The 21,520-nt window shown below is 41.2% G+C and overlaps 1 protein-coding gene across 3 annotated transcripts; it reads left to right on the top strand.

The window, feature by feature from the left end:
* The first annotated feature begins 276 nt into the window (after positions 1-276).
* Positions 277-20,882, top strand: man2a2 (mannosidase, alpha, class 2A, member 2). Of its 3 annotated transcripts, XM_085164865.1 has the most exons (24): positions 277-415; positions 1,582-2,566; positions 2,944-3,201; positions 3,297-3,441; positions 6,087-6,258; positions 6,472-6,599; positions 6,946-7,119; positions 7,570-7,756; positions 10,056-10,233; positions 10,561-10,763; positions 11,245-11,427; positions 11,579-11,693; positions 11,792-11,862; positions 11,985-12,150; positions 13,167-13,403; positions 13,635-13,757; positions 15,157-15,271; positions 15,526-15,659; positions 15,739-15,880; positions 16,208-16,341; positions 16,592-16,669; positions 17,121-17,315; positions 17,428-17,541; positions 17,960-20,882. In XM_085164865.1, the coding sequence occupies exons 2-24, from the start codon at positions 2,435-2,437 to the stop codon at positions 18,110-18,112; spliced, it is 3,537 nt and encodes a 1,178-aa protein (XP_085020991.1). In that variant the 5' UTR covers positions 277-415; positions 1,582-2,434; the 3' UTR covers positions 18,113-20,882. The 3 variants fall into 3 exon arrangements, with proteins under 3 accessions (XP_085020991.1, XP_085020992.1, XP_085020993.1); XM_085164866.1 differs by having other exon boundaries at positions 277-2,566; XM_085164867.1 differs by lacking the exon at positions 16,592-16,669.
* The last annotated feature ends 638 nt before the right edge of the window (positions 20,883-21,520 follow it).

A 21,520-nucleotide genomic window follows, 5' to 3' on the forward strand; every position in this document is an offset into this window, starting at 1 on the left:
CAGTTTCAGTATAGTTTTAGTTTCAAGATTCCCTAAAATCGCAACTGTCTTTGATTTCGACCCTGGATCTAATTTCAGTAGATACGGCTAAATAGATAACGGATCAAAGCCTACAAAAAACTGTACCTGTACAACAGTATAAAATGTAAAAATATTTCAATTTATGTGGACAAGGATAAGCGGGAGAGTGTGGATGGATTGATTTTTTAAAATAGAAAAAGCTACTTTCTAAATGTTTATTTTACCCAAGATGCTGGTCAGTCAGCAGCACACACCCCCTTTCCTCCCATCAGCCTTTGCAGCAGCTGCTCAGCGGCGCTAGCTGCTAAGCTAGTTTAGGTAATCTGTCAGCCTGCAGCTAAATCCACGTACACTGCTGGGCTTTACACTCTTCCGGAATACTCTCCTTTCATGGGTAACGTCAGATTTTATCATTATGAGACAAGGTGCCAAGGTCGTACGCAAACGGTAGTCGAGGTTTCGGGCAAAAGTGAGCGGTTAGCAGGGAAATATCAGCCACGTATTGTCTTAATGTTATCAGTCAATACTTGCTATCGCCCGTAATCACCGACATAAATGTTCAGCGGAACAAAACGACATATGTGACAGCTGTTTATCCAAATTTATCAGTAGCTTCGTTTGCAGTCCTCATACTAACCCTTTTCCGACACTTGAATCGAGTTCTCAGAGCTTCTAGTAGACGTAACTTGATGGTACATTTGACAGCTAGCGCTAGCTTTTTTTATTCGTAATTTTTAACGTTAGGCAGTAAGTGTGATAATTAAAGTTTGACAGTCTCCGTTAATGTGGCTAAAAAATTAATTATTTTTTGAATTATCTGCTGTCGTGTGTCTGAGCTTGTGGGAAATAATTTCCGTATACAAATATTTCACTGCGCTTAAGTTTAAAGCAACCAAGTGTCTTTTGGCTAGCTGCCCGGGGATAGCAAAAGTCTTTCAAGTTAAACCTTATCACACGCGTCAACCCTCAGTCAGTATAACGAAACGTGCAATTTAGGGAGGATTTGATTTTACATGTACATACACGCATAGACTGTGATGGCTTCTCTAGAAGCTAACTCTTTATATGTCGTCAGGTGAACAGCCTTAGGATCCGCTCTGCATTTCCACGTTGTCACATGAATGAGGGACTGTGGTTAGCTCCATCGGGCATCCCAATAAATAAACCCTTTCATGTGGGATGTACTCTGGCCCAGATAGTCTAAGGAAGAATCTTCTTTCTTGTTTTTCCAGTCAGTCTCAGCAAATAAAAGTGCCAGGTCATTATCCAAAGTCCTTGCGCTAATTCTAAAATAGTCCCAGCGTACAAAGGGACCGGATTATGATCGTGGATTTGCACAGAGGAAAGCAACACCCATTACCGCTGTAAGGAAACCTGGGGCTTTCCATTTGGATGATTTTCTCCCCCTTTGTCAGCTTTACTTGTCAGATCCAGAAAGAAATATCTTCTAACAGAGACCTCTTTACTAGTGCTTCTTTTGCTCAGTGACACCCTGTCTCTTAAAAAGTTTGGCTGAATGTCTATTTCGCAAGTTTTATTAATCTAAAATTTCCCTAACAGCTGAAGAAGACCCTCTAATGTGATTTCAACTTGGCACTTGTGATCAAGGACAGATTCGCTGTCCATGCTGCCACAGTGGATATGCAGTGACTCTGCTGCTGAGAGAGGAATGACATTTGTCTCATTGTAATTCCTGGAGCTGCTTTGGGAACAGTTTGGGCTTGATTAAAAAAAGCAAACAAAAAACCTAGAAAAAAACAAAGTTGCTGCTCAGAGCCAAGTTGGTCTTTTTGTTCCACAGCCTGCTCTTTTACACTTTCACTGCCTAGTGTGCAAACTGTTACGGCCCTTGGGGCCAACTGAGAAAAAGGGGACTCTAGCTGTAGTGGATTAGACTCTGCGTGGAAAAGGGACTGGACCAAAAGAGCAGGCCCACAGCAACACGCATCATGCTGTGGGTACACTAGGTTCCCTGTCTGAACCGCTTCTGTGTGGCACTTTTTTTTTTCTCCTTTTCCTGCAATCTCATTGATTTGGATGGTTGAGCACAAGGGCGACTTTGAAGGAGACCACCGGTGGCTGTGGTTTGGCCAGAGCTGTCAGACTTCTTGCCAGCTATTACTGATTTAGTACCCTTGTCCACTGCTACTGCTGCTGTAACCTCTTCACTGTGGTCTCCAACATGGTGAGTGGAGGCTGGAAGCATCACAGGAGTGGAATTGAACCATTAATACTGGTCTAGTTGGTTATTTTCCAACCTTTTTTTTCTTCTTCTTTATTTTTTCTATTGTAAATGATTGCATTCCAATTTTCTGGACCTTTTCCTCTGTACTGAAAAAAACCCTAAACTTCAGTCAAGGTCATTTTTTTAAAAAAAATTGAAAGCCTGGAAAGAATATCGCTTCAGAGGAGGATGAAGCTGAGGAAACAGGTGACGGTGTGTGGAGGGGCCATATTCTGTGTGGCTGTGTTCTCACTTTATCTGATGTTGGATCGAGTCCAACATGACCCTGCACGGCGACAGAGCGGCGGGAACTTTCCACGGGTAAGAGTAATGACCCTTTCTGCAGCTTTTATTATAGCACATTTGTCCTGATTTTATTTTACTGTTTTTTTCCAGTGATATACTACGAGCCTTAAGTCATGATAAGAAACATTCCTGCTTCTAATTCCTGCTAATTAGTCTAAATATGTTTCACCCTGTTTTTTTTAATTTACATATAAATGGACACCTCCAATCATGCATTTGTTATAATATAGTTGTTTACTGGTTGATATATTTTAAATGTCCTACACTCCTTTGTTGACGTTTCTAAATCATCTGCTTTTTACTCTTAAAGCTATAACTTGACTACACTAATAGAGCAGAAGAATGCTAGTTTGATCTCTTGTGTTAATCCATATTTTTGTGTCTGTTTTTAGAGCCAAATTTCAGTCCTGCAGAACAGGATTGAGCAGCTGGAGCAGCTCCTGGAGGAAAACCATCAAATCATCAGCCACATAAAGGATTCTGTGATGGAGCTCACAGACACAGGAGCTGTCTCTCCCAGTGGCCACCTGCCATTCAGAAGTGCCAACGGTTCCTGGGTCCTACCCTTCGATGGTCGTCCCACTTTCCTTGCTGTTAAGCCGCAGGATTGTCAGTTTGCTGTAGGCAACAGAGATCAACCAGACGTACAGGTTGGCTAGGCCTTTTGTGTTGTTGTAGCTACTGTAAAAAAACTTAAAGAATATTTTCGGGGTCTTACCAGTGAGCGATAATTGTTTTATTTTAGATGCTGGATGTGTACTCCCTCCTCAAATTTGACAACCCTGATGGTGGTGTATGGAAGCAGGGCTTTGACATCACTTATGAACCTAATGAGTGGGATAACGAACCCCTGCAAGTATTTGTGGTCCCTCATTCGCACAATGATCCAGGTGAGTTACGTAAACTTTACTGAACATGACCGAGCGCTTCTTTAAAAGTTGGCTGCATCAGATTGTTTTTTGTGAGACAGTCTAAAAGACGTCTGAGCAGTTTGTTTCAATAGTTTGGTACTTTAGGACTTAACTGAGTGGGAGGCCAGTTTGTAGGGATGCAAAATTCATTCAATATTGGATTCATTTGTTCTCATTATTATTAGCATAATGCTGACATGATTGACGGCTTAGCAACAAACAATGGAATTAGGAAGATATTGCCAATGGAAAACTGGAACAATTTATAGATGGGATTGGCTGAGATTATATTTTAGACTGACATTTCCATTAAGTTTGTTTACCCGCTTGTGCCACATGCTTGATAACTTGACAGTTATTGATATGTTGACAGGCCAGAAAGACCTGCAAATTTTGTCCATCAGCAGTGGGAATAGGTTTCATTCTGAATTACATTATTTAAAACTTTGCTGAAAAGTTATAAACATGTGTTGTATCCAGCTAGACTGATGATTTAGTAACAGAAATAATCTCAGCTCTTATTGAAGAGACATGAAAGCAGATCTTATCTGAATTCTCTTAAAGCAAAGAACTGATATTAAGAGTTTAAAATGGGGTTTGCGAAGGTTTTGATGACTGAATGCCAATTTAGAGAGCGAGTAAAAGGCACATATCAAACACTTGAAGCTGTTTAAGCTTCACAAATGAACTTTGAACAGTTTTGTAAGAGTCAGATTGGGATTTTTTTCTACAGTTATCCTTTTTCACATGGAACACACAGCAAGGAGTAGACTTCAAACACATTTGCACAACGGGGAATATTGTGCTTCACTTGGTGAGGGAGCTTCCTGTAGCGAGAATGCAGGAGGCAGCGCATGATTTTCTTGGAAGTTGTCATTTTGTCCTAGGTTAAAGCTTTTTTAAAATTATTATGGAGGTGTTCTTGTTGAAACCAGGAATATATAAAAAGAAGGCTTAGTCTGCTGTGATGACTAGGATGGAAAAGTTGAGTTTGAAGGGAGTCACGGTATGAAATGAGCTGTGGATCAATTACATTAAAAGTAGTGGAGAAAGTAGGAAGGAAGGCAGTGCACTCTTTCGCTGCGCTCGAGGTGAACCAGCGGATAGGGTCCTGCACTTTGCAAAATCCAGAGTTTAAAGTAAGAATGTGAAAGAAAGGGTACAACAGCGTTCGTTTGCTTTCCACAACACTAAATGTGTTTATTTGTGAACACTTTGTCTATTGCTTATTTATGGAAATTAGTGTATACTGAATAGAATAGTACCTAATTTGCAAAATGACATTTCAGAAAAATTGTAATATAACAAAATAACTGCCCTAATGTCAGTAGATAAATGGAGAATTTTCATAGTGATATCTGCTATTTGAAATACTAGTTCCTAGTAAAAATGTATGAGATTTTACAATGCGTAGCTTTAAAGGTCATTGTTTTGGTCATAAATGGTAAATGGCCTGTATTTATATAGCGCCTTACTAGTCCCTAAGGACCCCAAAGCGCTTTACATATCCAGTCATCCACCCATTCACACACACATTCACACACTGGTGATGGCAAGCTACATTGTAGCCACAGCCACCCTGGGGCGCACTGACAGAGGCGAGGCTGCCGGACACTGGCGCCACCGGGCCCTCTGACCACTGACCACCACCAGTGTCTTGCCCAAGGACACAACGACCGAGACTGTCCAAGCCGGGGCTCGAACCGGCAACCTTCCGATTACAAGGCGAACTCCCAACTCTTGAGCCACGATCGCCCTTTATACTCCACTCACACACTCCACATATGCCAGACTTTACAGTTTTATTCCTCTCCATACTTTAAAGGTTCATATGTCATCCAGGGTCTATGTTAGCGAGCATTTCCTCTCTAAAATGTTATGTTCGTGTCGAAAAGTGACAGTACTTTTTTTCCAATACTTTCTGATTTATGAGCTTCATTTCAGATCACCTCTTTAAAAGGCTTTTAAGTTGTAATATGTGATCAAAATGATTACACAGATGTGTAATGAATCAGTACTGAAGTATTGAAGCTGACTGTTTCCAATATTTACATTTCTCTTCTCTTCTGTATGCAAATTGGCACGTAGCTTGATAGGTAATGTCTCATTCGCATAGTTAGACATAGAAATTTCAGAAAACCTTTCATGCAAAAAAACGATTGTTTTAATGTAAGCAGTCAACTAGGGAAGTGTCTGTTCACCTCTAATGCATTTCTTCTGATTCCTGAGTATTCTGAGTATTTCCCACATGATGTGGAACTTTAGTCGCTATAAAATGTATTAGATTACAACATGCAAAATAGATATCCTAGAGGAGCTTTGTGGGCTGCAGTGTACTATTGCACATTTAAAATGCAAAGAGAGTGCTTTTTAGTCACTTTTCTTAGAAACCACTTTACTAAAAGGTTGTAGAGGGGAACAGCTCTAGTTGAATAAAACATAAGTTTTATTTTTGATCCGTGACAATCCAGCACTGAATCTCTTTGCGTGCGCTTTCTTCACGGCTTTGTATCAGATCTGTTTGGATAAGCATGGGTAGGAGTGAATTATTTCACAGTGTAATTTGTATGAATGTTTGCCAGTGGCTGTGCAGATTGCTCAGATTTGTCCTCTTGTGTTGTTAGGTTGGGTCAAGACTTTTGACAAGTATTTCACAGACCAGACGCAACATATTTTAAACAACATGGTGGTGAAGCTGACTGAGGATCCTCGCAGGAAGTTCATCTGGTCTGAGATTTCATTCTTCTCCAAGTGGTGGGAGACTGCAGATGTACACAAACAGGAGGCAATGCGCAAGTTAGTCATAGCTTTGTGAAGCACACAGCTTTGCCTTTTAGTTTTACTCAAAAACAGAGAATTCAATGAGATTTCTTTGATGTAGACTGGCCCTAAGTACAATATGTTAGACTGTGAAATCTTAAAAATAGCTCATTATCTCCTTAATGTGACTCTCCTTCTTTAGGGCTGGATTATCCTCACCTTGCTGTCTTAATCCTTTCTTTTTAACAGACTGATTCTCGGAGGACAGCTAGAGATTGTGACAGGAGGCTGGGTGATGACGGATGAAGCCAATGCCCATTACTTTGCCATGATAGACCAGCTCATTGAAGGGCATCAGTGGCTGGAGAGTAATCTAGGTAAACAGTCCTTCAAGACATTTTATTATTATTCAGCGGATATCATTTATATTCAGAGTAATGTTGAGGTAAAGTTCAAAAAGTGTTATACTGTCTCTGAAATTTAAGGGCTTTTGCCTTCATTCTAGTAAAAATGTAAAATTCTATCACTCCTCACACTGCTTAGTATTGAAATCCTCGCTCATCATCCTACATGCAGCAGATGTAGCCTCTAACTCAGTGGGTGCTCAGATGCTTTGTGCTACTTTCACTGCATCCCACTGAGAAGAGTGATTTCCTAAAAGATGTATTCCTCTTTTATCCAAGCATAAACCTGAAATACTTTGCTTCCTGCTTGCTGTCATAGGTATAACTCCTCGCAGCGGGTGGGCTGTAGACCCGTTTGGTCACAGTGCTACTATGGCCTATCTACTGAAGAGGGCCAACCTGACCAGCATGCTCATCCAGAGGATCCACTACTCCATTAAAAAACATTTTGCCTCCACCCGAAATCTGGAGTTTATGTGGAGGCAGGCATGGGGTGAGTGGACCATTACAGCTGATGTCATCTGATTCATGTGCTTATCTTTGTTAAGCTCATTGCCGAATGAGTCATGGCACTCGTTATGGCATTTGAAAGAGGAATTTTTGGAAGGACAACCAGTGGAAAATGGCCTCAGAAGAGCTGCCGTCATTATTTTTTCTGATTAAACTGGATGTCTGCCAAAGATTTACTGTTCATTAGATTTTAATTTGAAAAATTAGATATGCCCGATAATATCAATATGTTACTGTCACTATTTAGGGAGATTTGCTCTGTAATTAAATACTGTCCAGTGTTTAACCAGTGCAAGGTTTTGAAAATTAAACTGATAGCAGTTCTAGAAGCACTGATATGTGTGTGATCATCTTTGCTCAGAGCAAAATGTGCTCTTTCTGTCAGTGTTTCTCATGCTAGTGCTTTGTTGTCCTTACTTTGCCACCCTAACAGACATGGGGTCGAACACAGACATCTTTTGCCACATGATGCCCTTTTATAGCTACGATGTACCTCACACCTGTGGACCAGATCCAAAGATCTGCTGCCAGTTTGACTTCAAGAGGCTACCAGGCGGAAGGATAAATTGTCCCTGGAAAGTGCCACCAAAAACTATTGTGGAAGCCAACATAGCAGAGAGGTAAGTCTTCACTTTGTGGATGCTCACCGTGGAGCAAAAGATTTCATGCTTAATTTTTTTCTGGGTTAGATCTGTAGACCAGACAAGTGATGTATTAGCAGAATAATCAATAATGAACATGCTGTTATTTAATGGCTCAGTATACAAATGGACAGAGATTTGCAGAATATATAAGTGAGTCATGACCATATATGGGCTGTAACACGTTACTGTAATCCGGTTACTTTTTCAAGTAATGAGTTAATGGATTACTGTCGCAAAAAAGTAATTGGATTACTTTTACTTTCCCATAAGCATGCTGCATTACTGCATTACTAAACTGTGATTTTTTTATTTTTTTATTTTTTTTTGTGAGTGTCTCACGACTATGACGTTCGAGCATGCGACGTCCGTGGCAGCAACAGTACTGACATTACTTTAAGTTTGATAAATGTTAAAACAAATTTCTTCAAGTCAAACACTGTTGCATATAATTTCAATTTTGCTTGATGCAATGTGCATGAAGTTAAAAGATTAAAACTGATAAAACAATTTTCGAAAAGAGACTTTTTGATTTGATTCAATTTTATATGATGGATTATGTAGAAAATTAGAACTGGGCTGAAAGGTCCATTGCTTTATTACATATTTAGGTTGTGTATCATGTTTTTAAAAAGTAGCTAAATAATAAGTAACTAATTAGAAGTCATCAGTAATTAGTAACTAATTATTACTTTCAAGTAACTTGACCAACGCTGGTCATGACAGCTGTAAATTACAGCTCTAACATACTCTGCTCAGTATATTGTTCTGACCTTTACATAAAACAAATTGGAGTAGACTAAAATGCTTGTTTTTTGCATAACATGCAAAAAACAAGCATTTTTGTTTAGAGTATAATATGTAACTTTTGACATTGTGCTGCTTTTCAGCCCAGCAACACACAGCCCAGGTTGTTTCGCTGTTGTTGCAACTCTATTTTCTTTAATGGTCCCTTTAAAAATAAACTCAGCTTGAAGTTGTGCCAGTAACAATAGTCAGAGAAGTTGGATGAACAGAGGGAACCAGACATGGGGCCAGATTTACTAAGCTGTACAAAAAGCGCAGAGTACAGTGAAAAGTTTTAAATAAACTTTAAAAACGAGTAATTTCAGTAATGAGCAAAACAGTCCATGTGATGCGGCACGGAACAAAAAACAGGATAAAGTCCAGTTTAAAATGTAAAACCTGTAGATTAACATGTTAAAACAGATTTAATTCATTTTAGTTATTGTGGTTTAGTAAAGATAGAAATGGATAAATATTCATTTGTAGCACATTTGTAAACGATTGAAACTGGGTTTACAACTCCTTCAATCACAATCCACACAGCATCATCACAACAGGTTAAAGATAGATATCCAATGGGGCAGATTTCACTGGCTGACTGACCCTGGTCACAGCTGGGATCCTCAATCTGCGTCTTTGGCTGGCGTTTATCGTGCTGCGTCACATATGCTTCTCTCAGGGAACAGCTGGACCAAGGAATGACAGCGGAATGAGAGTTCATATGTTATGACACATTAGAGCAAAATCTTAGGTCAGAAATTGGTTGGACCAGGTGTGGCCTTGGAAGTGCTGATAGCTGTTTGCTGGATGAATCCTGATAGGTCAGAAAACGGAGTCATCCAGAGATTAATAAAAAGAAAAAAAAACAACCCCAAAACATTTTTTGTAACACACACTGTATTAACTATATAAATCTAAAAACTGACCACCCGAATGTATAGAGGAACATACCATTATTGACTGCCTGAACCTGAATAACTAGGCATAAATGAAATGACTGCAGCTTTGCCATCTCAGTTAAAAGAAGCACTTATTCATTTATTGATTAAAGTTAAAGGAGAGAACGTGACAGACAGACAGCTCTTACATTAACTAGTGCAATTAGAAATAATCATCCTGCCTGAGTTATTTAAATAAGTTCCTCTTCAAATTTTTCAGCCTGACAGGAACAAAAAATCCATATGCAATAAGGCAAGGAGGAAAAATGATTGTCCATGCTGTGTCTGTTGCTCCTTTGGCTCTCAACCTTTAGCAAATCTGGGACATGGAGTACTGATGCTCTTGCAGTAACATTAAGCAGCCTTTCAAGGACCTAAAGATTTTTTTCAGAGAGGTGTTTCTGTGGAGAATACCTCCAGGGGTAATTTGATCATCTTTCCTCTTTCCAAGGTCATAGTGATTTCCTAGAAAAGTGTCTTATGCAAAGCATAGAAGCTTTGATGCCAAGAAATATGTCCTAAGTGTCCCCTCTGCCTTTTTTTTTCTCAATCAGGGCACAGCTGCTCCTGGATCAGTACCGTAAAAAATCGAAACTCTACCGCAGTAAGGTGCTCCTTGTTCCTCTGGGGGATGACTTCCGCTACGATAAAGCCCTTGAGTGGGATCAGCAGTATACCAACTACCAGAAGCTGTTTGACTACATGAATTCTCACCCTGAGATGCATGTACAAGTGAGAAATTTATTTGTCAACTGTCACAAATCTTATAGCGAAATATTTTTTTTCCTTCCCTCCTGTATTTCATCTTCTTCTTCCATCTCAGTGTGTAGTGTACCAAGTAGTTCAGCATTCAACCTTTCTCATGGTAATGAATCATGCAGTGGTATTTTAACTCGCTGACAGAAGAAAGAATCTGTCACGACTTGATGTCTGGTGCAGAAGATGTCATGTAAGATGAAAGGCACATGCCTAATGTTGAAAGGCTTTTTATTTCTTGTGTTCAGATGTGTTTGAAAGCGCCCATTTTTTTAAAAAAGTACATGTCAATCGGCTCCTCAGGCACAATTTGGGACTCTCACCGACTACTTCAGCGCCGTATACAAAACAAACGGCGTGGCCCAGGGATCCAGGCCGGCAGGCTACCCGGTGCTCAGTGGAGATTTCTTTGCCTACGCAGACCGTGAAGACCACTACTGGACTGGTTATTTTACCTCCCGACCCTTTTACAAGAGTATGGACCGCGTCATAGAGTCCCATCTCAGGTAAGGCAGATTTAATCGCTAATATTGCTGACTTCAGATTTGGGGATGTGTTGGTTATCCTCTACTGGTTATTTGGACAAATTTTGGAAAGGACTATTTTGCACTGCAAAAAAATTAAGGCGTGGACTCCAGTGTAAAGGGACCTACCTGTGTCTTTAACTTCTGCTATACAAATTAACATGCAGAACAAAATGCAGCATCAAATGTTTTTGGCCAAGTTCTGTATCAAGAATGTCAGTTGACACTTGCTCACAGTCAAAAAAAAGAAAAAAATATTGGTCCTTTTGCTCTCTAACCAATCACTGTGCCTATTCACTAAACCAGCAAAAACTTTAAAGTCCAACTGGAAATTTTTGTGATGAATCAGTAGAGATTTTATAGTTTGGCCACTGCTGTAGTCAAATAATGTGAATGCACCTTTAGCTGACTAAAGGTACTTTAAAGGTCTCCCTCGTGATAACTATATGTCACTGTCCTTCAGGGGAGCAGAGATCCTCTACAGCCTGGCGGTTGCAAATGCTAGGCATGCGGGCATGGAAGGGCGTTACCCGGTTTCGGATTATTCCCTACTAGTGGATGCCAGGCGCTCGGTCGGCCTCTTCCAGCATCACGACGCCATAACTGGCACAGCAAAAGAAAATGTTGTCATCGACTACGGCACCAAGTAAGAAACGAAGGGAGTTAGGACGATTACCATCTCGCTTTTAATCTCAAGTCTCTTGTGACTGGCCTGTTCAATACAAATGTGTTGCAAATAAGAAGGTGTCTCCTTGAAGTGCAGCACTTAGCCATTCATTCTTTCTCATCCTACCTAGATTACTGCGGTCACTTATTGGTCTGAAGAGAGTGATCATTAATGCTGCTCATTTCCTGGTGATGAAGAACAAAGAGTTTTATCGCTTTTACCAGACGGAGCCTTTTCTGGAGACGGTAACTGCAAACTTCACTTACAAAAAACAAACGGACCTGCGTATTTGTGTGTTCTTGAATATTCACTGTGCTTTCTGTGTTTTATTTTCCTTCTATAGGATGACAGGCGTGCTACTCAAGACTCTATGCCTCAGCGCACTTTAATCGAGCTGGACCCTGCAGGACCAAGGTATTATCTGCATCATCTTGCATCTTTCATCCCCCCTGCACACCCTCCCGCCTTCTCTTTCACCTACTCCTACACCATCCTGTGCTCATAATTGCTTTTTCCTTTTTTTCCCTCCCCATCAGGTACCTGGTTATGTTCAACCCAGTTGAGCGAGAGAGGCTATGCGCGGTGACCGTGTTGGTTAACACAGTCAGGGTTCGGGTGCTTACTGAGGATGGACAGACGCTTCCCGTACAGCTGAGTGCTCAGTGGAGCTCTGCGAGTCAGATGAGTGCAGAGGTGTTTGAGGTAAGGCACTGACTTCATTAGGATGCTGGTTTCTGCATAGCGACATTGGCATATCAGTAGCACAGTAGTACACAGAGACTCTCTAGAGCCACAGAACAGACTCACAACACAATACGACGTCATTATGCTCAACTGAAAAGAGAATAGCTATAAAGACATTGAAAAGCTGCCAAGTTAGATCAGATTACTATCTGATAACATACAGGAGGTGGACATTTGTGCATTTAAAGTGGGAATATTTTGCTTTTATGTGAGTATAAGTCTTATACAATAGATTTTACAGTGTTAGACAAGTTTAATTCTCTGTGTGTGTTTACTGTAACTTGGCCAGCAGATGAAACTCCACGAGATAATAACTGCTTACATGAGTAAAAGCAAAAGGCAAATTTTAAATGCCACGTTTTTGCACACGCCGTCGTCTTTGTGACAAAATGCTGAGTCATAGAGTTGGGGCAGCTGTAGCTCATTTGGTAGACTCATGAGTTTGGTGGTTTGTGCAGCTTTGCTCACTGTGTTTGTGTTTTGAAGAAGATATTAAGTTGCTTTAGAGAAAAGCCAAGAGGATGTACTGTATGTAAAGTATATGATGTGTGTTTTAAAAGCACTTAGTCTTCTAAATAAAAGTTTTACTTCTTTTTCTCTATTTATCTGCAAGTTGTTACTAGGACAGATGTTCTTTTTCAGCTATTGAAAATTACATAAAAAATAAACTGCCTCAGATCATCTATTAAATCTTAAGGTAATTGAATTTTAATGTTTTTTTTCCCAAAAAATGCTTTCCACCAACAGAGGCTAATGAATTTTCATTTTAAGCGCTTTAGTCAACACAGTCTCTCATAGGATTTTAATTATAGCACTGTTGCTGATATGTAAATGCTTTTAAGTTTTAATTAATGCCTCGTGGTCAACGTTTGCATTCCTGTGTAACACAAAGAACGAAGCCAGCATTTTAAAACACAAGCTGTTTGTGTTTTATTTTTATTCAAAATTAGAACTTTTCTCAATCCCTGATCCAGGCGACATTCATGGTTCGTCTCCCGCCTCTCGCTCTGGCTGTTTTCCATCTGTATGACTCTCCGGACTCACCCATGACACTACGTTCGGACACTCTACTCAGGCTATCCGGTCGGGGTGTTGCCGCCCGAGCTGTGGACCCGCTTCCTGTCCGCTCTCAGCAAGCCGACTCTCAGACCTTCTACATCAGCAGTCAGTCTCTAACGCTAGGCTTCTCTGGAACCACCGGCCTGCTGGAGGTTTATATTTCCTCTCCTCTTACTTCTGTTTGACTTTGTATCTGTTAAAGTTTCACTGATCTGTTTCATCTTTGATCTGGTGGAGGAAAAGGCAGTGAGTTTGATTTGTAAACAAATCCTTCCCGTTTGATCAAAGTGAACATGCTATGTCTTGTTGTTGCGGAGAGAAGCTTTAATCTCTTCTCTAATTGTTTTTTTCTCCTTCTGCTCACTCTCTGTTTTCATCTGCAGAGTATCAAACGCAAGGATGATCCTCAGGAAGTGAAGGTTCAGATGCAGTTCATGGTGTACGGCACTCGTCCTTCTAAAGACAAGAGTGGCGCTTACCTCTTTCTGCCAGATGGAAAAGCAAAGGTATTTACATGACTCTGTCACATGTTTACTTGTCTCTCTAAAGCCTTTGATCGAGACTCCCCTGTGTATACTGTCACAGTGTCGTCCCAGGGAGCTCGGGGCAGGAATTCAGGCAGACTGGGTACTGCTTCATTTTTGCTTGATTTACAGACAGTAAGAACTTAGTTGCTGTACTGTATCTGCAATCTCATAAACCTATAATTTATTCACAATAGTACATAATATATATATATTTTAGATGTTTAAAGTGAGACATTTTACTCTTTCGTAAGAGATATTGGCCTATTTTAAATTAAATAGGCCAACTACAGGATTCAAAACAGTTGGGCCATGTTTACTGTTGTGTAGCCTCCCCTGTATAAATGTCTGGGAACCAGAGGTGACCAGTTTCTGCACATTTGGGAGATAAATGTTGTCCCACTCTAGCTTCTCAACAGTCCTGGGTCTTCTTTATGTTATTTTTTTATTTCATGATGGACCAAAACTTTTCAGCTGGTGAAAGGCTTGGATTTTCCGGTGTGGAGATGTGGACGTGGCTTTTATTTTCATTGCACAAAATGACCAGAGTGCAAACTGCCTCCAGGGCAAAAACAACTGCATAATTCTAACACAACTCCATGTCTTTGCAAGCATCTGCAGAGACAACATGCTAACACAAAGCTAGACAAGAGCACAGAGTGATGTTTAAGTTGAGTGAATGCTGACCCCAGCCCAGCCCAGCAGAGTGTTAGGGTTAGAGGTTAGGGCAGTCAGGTGGTTGCCTCCGTTCCTGTATGCTCATGTTTCTGCAGCACAAACACTGTGGAAACCTCTTTGTGCTGGTTTTTGACTTTGCTTTGTGTTGTCAGCTTTGTCTTCATATGTAAAAACTAAAAGAAAGATCTTAAGTGTGTCCTCATGAGGACACACCGCGCGCAACTGTGGTCTGTAGATTTATGCTGTTAACTGGCAACCGTTACAATGCATTCAAGGTAATTTTATGGAATAACGAGAAAGGAATTTAACAAGTAGTGTAACAAATACCTTCTCTGTCAAGGAATCAAGTAAAGAATGTGATACATTGTTTGAGCAACAACCCAACACTGTGCATGATAAAACTTGAACCTGTATATGTGGATGACACAGTGTTCAGAGAGAGCGATTTCTAGAAGTGTTTCTGAGCTCATACTGAGTGACTGAATCGTGCCTGTTTTTAATACACTGCTGCCTGAGGGCCTGAAGATCACACAAATCCAGTATTGGTTGTTGGCTTTGTCGCTCGCGCACAGAGATTTCTCTATATTCTCTAAGTCTTTTGATGATATCATTTACTATAGATGAGGAAAAGTTCAAAATCTGCAATATTACATTGAGGAACATTTTGAAATCGCACTGTTTCGCCTTCCTTTTACTCTTTCAGCCTTACCACCAGAAAGAGCCACCTGTGGTGCGAGTTGTTGAGGGGCCTCTTTTCTCTGAGGTGGTGGCACACTACCAGCACTTTCAACAAACCATCCGCATCTACAATGTGCCAGGTAGTAACTACTCAAAACTGCTTGGTGGATTGAGCTCAAATTGGCTTTGCCCAGGCTTTTTATGTTTAAAGACACCAGATGGTAGAATACAACAACAGCCAATATGTTTAACAAAATGACAATTTAGAATTTAATGAGATTTTTTTTTGGACTCTGTTGACTTTCTTTTTTTTTAAGTGTGAGGAAGCTGATATGATTTAGTCTTGTTTGTAGTGAACATTTCCATCTTCCTCTGACTTGTTTCGCATTTTCAGGGGTGGATGGTTTATCAATAGACATCACCACCATGGTGGACATTAGAGATCAGACCAATAAGGAGCTGGCCATGCGACTGGTCACTGACATCCAGAGTGGAGAGGTCTTCTACACAGACCTCAATGGCTTCCAGGTCAGTAGCATCATGAGTAAAGGAGAAATAACAACTTGTATTCAGATTTATTTGAAATGTTGCGTCTGTTTTCTATTAGATGCAGCCTCGCCAACACTACCTGAAGCTGCCCTTGCAAGCCAACTTCTATCCCATGCCCAGCCAAGCGTACATCCAGGATGGCAACTACCGCCTCACGCTGCACACGGCTCAGGCTCTGGGTGTCAGCAGCCTGGAGAGTGGTTTGTATCCCGTTACATTTTATTCAATAATGTGCCATTTTTCTTCATTTAATCTTTTAATGGAAGTTATCTTTGAAACGTGTGGTATTTTTCTTTGTTTACTATGCATTAGGACTCAAGCACTTAGCTCTCCCTCTTCTCCCTTAAGAGGTTCTCAGAGAGTGAAACCGTTTAAATCCGCACGTTTGTGCGCTGAGCTAATCCTTTTATCATCATTAGTAATGTTTCTAAATGACAGATAGCTCAAAGTGTTTGCATCTATTGACTCAAGTCTGAAAGTTCAATACGTGAGCTCAAGCTGTTGTCTCTGGTCCGCTCTCCCTTCAGGTCAGCTCGAAGTGATTATGGACCGACGACTGATGCAGGATGATAATCGTGGGCTGGGTCAGGGCTTGAAAGACAACAAGAAGACGGCCAATCGTTTCCGGCTGCTGCTGGAGAGGAGATCCGCCAGTAACAAGGTCTGTAAGAGGACAGCAGCGGTGGTCTTTCCAGCACAACATAGCTGGCTCGAGGAATTGAAAGACTGTGCAAGGTTGTCGGGTGCAGTGCGTGATTTGTTCTCCGTCTGTGCTATCTGTTAACACCTTTCCTCATATTGTTTTCCAGTACTCATTACCAGCCCATCTGTCTTTTTGCTATCCTCTCCACTCTTTAATTTTGTTTCCCTTCTCTTCTTCTTTTTTCTCCCCTTCACTCCATTACCTTCAGCACGATGGCTTCTTTGCCAAACTCTCGTCCTTGTTACGTTCTTTTTTCTCAGCATTACTGAGTGACCGAGTTCAAGAGGTAAAGCTGTATCTTTAGTTATGGCTCATAGCTCCAGTTTTCCCCCTTCCTTCCACCTCAGTTGTAGCCAAACCAGTTCATCTTTATGACAGCCCGACTGAAAGAAACAAATGATATCATTTATCAAGTAAATGAATGCACATTGGCAGAGAATGGAAGGCATCGGTTGCAGTTTTATCATCGGGCTCTCCATCTAACCTGTCGATCATACGGGGGCGAAGTGTTGCCAGAGACGATGCATGTGATTTAAATGTTCACATCATAAAGTTGTGATTAGCACCGTGTCTGTCTGGACTAGAATTAGAAATACGCCTCCTGCTCGGACGGAGTAATTAGAGCCCGTCCCTCATGTAGTGGAACTTGAGCATCTCTAGAGGTGACTCAAGATGCTGTAATAGTTCTGCGGTCATTTATCACAACTGTTTTAAAATCTGACTTTGCCCTCCTGCAGATGACTGACAGTGCAACAACCAGCTTCCCATCTGTACTCAGTCACATGACCAACGCCATGCTGAACCATGAGGTGTTGGCCTTACCCATTCTGCCCAAAAGACGCGGCATCCCTCCTCTACAAACCTTTGCTCCGCTCAAGTCCATCCTCCCCTGCGACCTCCACCTGCTGAACCTCCGCAGCATCCAGAGTCAGGTATAAAGATGCACATTTAAAAAAACAAACAAACACGATTTTCACAAAGTGGAAACTTTATTTTAGACAGTTCATACTTTGATTTGTTTTTCGTGCGTTTGCATATGAGCAGCAGGACCCCCTGTCTCCCTCTCCATACACCGCGTTGATTCTTCACCGTCTCGCGCTGGACTGCAACTTCGAAGCTCAGAACCTCGGATTCAACTGCACCACCACTCAGGGACAGGTCAGGGTTGAAACTCACACGGAGGATAAAACTACTCTACATTTTTACACGATAAGAGGTTTATTTTGTAGCATATTTAAGTTCAGCTGCATTGTTATTTCTGTCATATGTAACGTTTTTTTATCCTGCCTAATGACAAATAAAAAGAAGTAATTTTGACTCGACTGCCAAAGCATCTGTTGATTAAAGTAGTCCTTGCGACAGAATCCACGCTGATTGTGAGTACACTGACAATGATCAAATAATTTTTATTTATTGGCAGCGCTTTTTACTGCTGATAATTACGTAGTCAATTTTGTTGATGAGCCTCCTGTAGATGTGGATTTTTCAGTTCATCTTGTGCTGTGTTGCTTTTGCTTAAAAGAAGTCTCCTGTTGTGTTTTTCTCTGAAGCTCTCCTCCTTTTTCTCCCTATCCAGCTGAGCGTGTCGGCTCTGTTCAAGAACCTGGACCTACAGCTGCTTCAGCCCATGTCACTAACTCTGATGCACTCCGGCACGCCTCTGGCCAACAACACCACCATCACCCTCGATCCCATGGAGATCTCTGCCTTCAAGCTCAAGCTGCGATAAGAACGGTGCCGATCAAAAGAAACCCTCTAAGACTCCTCGGACCAACAACCACCTCCCACGCCGAGCGTGGGCTGGCAACGGAGGGTCTGGGACTCTGTTTTTTTGTTTTTGTTTGTTTTAAAGTAGAACTACAAACGCTACAGGAGAGATAGGGTCCACTGTAACAGGACTGACTGCACAGCAGGGGGCAGGCGATAGCCGTTACTGCAGACGGCTCAAAGAGCAGCAGAACCCGGGTGAACTTTTAGCTGTTCCAAAATGACAAAGACGGCCAGAATCACTCATCAGATTCAGCCGGGTGTCTGTTCAGTGTCGGTGGTCGAAAAATTAAGGGTTCTCCTTTGCAAGGAGTTTCTTTTTCTATCTCTGCTTCATCCTGCACTGAACTACTGAATGTAAATATTCAAAATGACAACAAAAAAAAAAAGAGCCCGGGACGCGAGTCACATCAGAGTGCAATTTGCAAAGCTTTATTTAGAAAATGGGTTCTTAATTTTGTTTTTCCCAGGTGTGCAGTGAAGATGAAACAGATCAGTGTTTTGATTTTGAACCGTTATAAGGTTGACTGACATTTTTTTCCCCTCCTTTTTGACAGTCTCAGTTGCAGCAAAGAGAATGTGAGGTCTTTTTTTTCTCTCTCTCATATCTCAACTCACCAGGAGACAGAAGCTGCGAATCCTTACGCTGCCCGATTCCCACTTTGGTCACTATGTGATAACCGTGCGATCATTAATCATACTGGCTGACTGTTTACCTGTCCACTGTTTCCCCTTGTAGATAGGAAACTTTCTTTTTTCTCTCCCTGAGCTTCCTCTTCGCGGATGAAAAATGTGTGGAAAGACTGTGAATTTCAAGCTCCCGTTGGTCGTTCCTGTGCTTGTACTTCACTGTTGAGAGTTTGGGCTGTACCATACTGTATGCAGTAGAAGATTAGACAAAGACTATACCTCATATACACCATGCAGCAGATATATTGGTACCTGTGTGTCTGTGGAGTATGTTTATGTGAATATATGAAGGTTTGTTGTTGTTTTTTTTTAAATGGGAGCATTTTCGAGGTGTACACTTTCAGGGACCATCCATAATACTGTTGATTATCATTAGTTAATGTGGGTGTCTGTCGAGCAGTGCCTCATTTCACTGAAGGAAAATAATTCACATTGACGGGAAATATCTGAAATCAAGTGGTCAGTTCATCCGAATTATAAAAGCAAATACTTTTATTTTTTTATACTTCTAGTGGTGTGCAAACTGTTGAAGGATGTTCTTTTGATTTGCACCTCATATGAAAAAAAAAAAAAACACAACTCCAAACGATCAATCAACTGAGGCTTTGGAGGTATAATAATATGTGGCCATGCAGGGTGTTTTTAGAAATCTGTTCAGGGCTTCTATTACGTTACTTTCATTATGGCAAGGCTGTAAAACTATCATCATTTCCAGAGCCCAAGGTGACTCAGTTTTATTGCACTTTTTGTTTTGTGCATTGCTCTGTCCAGATTCCCAGAAATATTACGTTCATTAAGACTTCGAACTGTAGCAGATCGTGCTTTTAAAAAGCTAAGTAGAAAAGAATGTTTCTCAATTTTATTTTATTTTGTTTCATCTAATCACGGATGGCACAGTGACTATTACGCTCCAAAATGTCGCTCAGATTTCTGCCACACCACCCCATTACAGCTATTTTAATTTGATTTTTAATTTTTTTCCCCCCCCCCCATTGACTGCTGCTTTAAAATTGCTGCTGCAATCTTGCCGCAGAAACAAAAGAGCACGGCTGATTTAGAGTGTGAATGTAAGACCTTCTCCGCTGCGAAATGCTAAAACTAAATTGTGGATCGAGGCTCGGGAACGCCCCCGAAAACAAAGGGGGGAAAACATTTGCTTTGTTTTGTTATGATTGCTCGGTTTGGTTTCATTATTTCCTAAAAACTTGTTGTCAGTATACTGAGCAGAAAACAGGAAGCCATAAACATGTAGCATATGTTTTATTAAAATGGGTCTGGGAGCAGAATTTCATTGACATTTAAAAGAGATCTCCAAAGCTCGCCTCTTAATACAAACACTGCCTGCATAGCCACGTACTACTGAAGTCCAGTTATGCCTTTGGTCTAATTTGGGTGAACTGATCCCCCTCCAATCCCCAAAACATCAAGTCTGTTTCTTCAGATGAGCTGCACTTCTTTGTATTTGATCTCCAGTGTTTCTTACCCCAAGGCTGTCTCCAGCCTTTCCTACCCTTATTTGCTCTTTCACAGCATCCATAGATGATGTCATCAGTGTCCAAAGCTTAGGACAGACATCTCGTAGCCCCCCCACCTGTGTCTTAGCCTCACCATGTCGCGTCGCTTTACCCCGTCTCTATATTCACTTTTCTTTCCTTTTTTTCCTCCACGGGAGGTCTGCTGCTTTTTGCTGCTCCCGCCACAATTCAATACTTTCTGCTCTGGCTCTCACAGTGAGCGCCGCAGAACCCTTCTCTTCCCTCCAGCTGCGGTTAACATTTCTGTCAGCAGATTTCACTTCATCTCGCATCGCACTTTCTCCCCGGTGTCTTATAACCTTGTCATAAACTTCTCCCCTGCTGTTTCGATGTGCGTCTGACTTTCTGTGTAAACGTCTTTTTTTCTCTCCTCTCTTGTAGCACTGTTTTTGTTTGTTCAGAGGTAATATATGAAAGTCTCTACTTGCATTTGTTATTCACGGGGGATTAACGCTGCAGAAGAACAAAAAGAGATGGGACGCGAATAAAGATGAAAACACAAAGTTAGACTTTTGCAAAGGCCTCTCTTTATCTTCAAATACTTCCACCACCCCCTCCCCATCTGTTTAATTCATTAATTAATATCTGGATAATTAACATGCTGTTCCTAAATAGATTAAGTGATGATCAGCAGGGGGCAACATTGAGTCGGTGTAAATGTCTGTGGATGCTGTCAGTCAGAGAAGTGCAGCGGCATATCAACCTTCTTAGACTGTCCAATGCTTCACTTGTCAGCAGTCGGTCTCCCGCTCGGCATATCTGTCAAGGCGAGCATTAAAGTTCACACTTCAACTCACATGTAGTTAAAAGCAGCAGGAAGTTTTCCCATGTTTACCACTTTGAGGTGAAGGTGTTGATGGTATGGTTGACAGCAGCGAGCAGGAGTCGAACATAAAATGCTTCTTTGCTGCTGCTACATAAAAATGGATCAGGGATCTGGAAAAATGGTGCCTCTCCTCGCATTTTGGAAGGGGGGGGGGGGGGAGGATATGACGGGTGACTTTATGATGTTCAGCACCAGCACAGATAACATGACCTGCTGGAATAATGAGGCCCTGAGTCCAGAGCATTATATTGTGAAATCAACTAATGAGGAGCTGATTCGTGCGTCCCGTTTTAATTAAGGGAATGTGTACTGTTGCCAA

This window comes from Neolamprologus multifasciatus, chromosome 7 (assembly GCF_963576455.1).
Source record: "Neolamprologus multifasciatus chromosome 7, fNeoMul1.2, whole genome shotgun sequence".
Taxonomy (NCBI): Eukaryota; Metazoa; Chordata; class Actinopteri; order Cichliformes; family Cichlidae; genus Neolamprologus; species Neolamprologus multifasciatus.

Excerpts from the sequence above, each read along its gene's own strand:
- man2a2 (XM_085164866.1), top strand. The coding sequence starts at position 2,435 with ATGAAGCTGAGGAAACAGGTGACGGTGTGTGGAGGGGCCATATTCTGT. Across the intron at positions 13,758-15,156 it reads TGCCAGATGGAAAAGCAAAG|CCTTACCACCAGAAAGAGCC; the intron begins GTATTTACATGA and ends TTACTCTTTCAG. Across the intron at positions 15,660-15,738 it reads CAGACCTCAATGGCTTCCAG|ATGCAGCCTCGCCAACACTA; the intron begins GTCAGTAGCATC and ends GTTTTCTATTAG.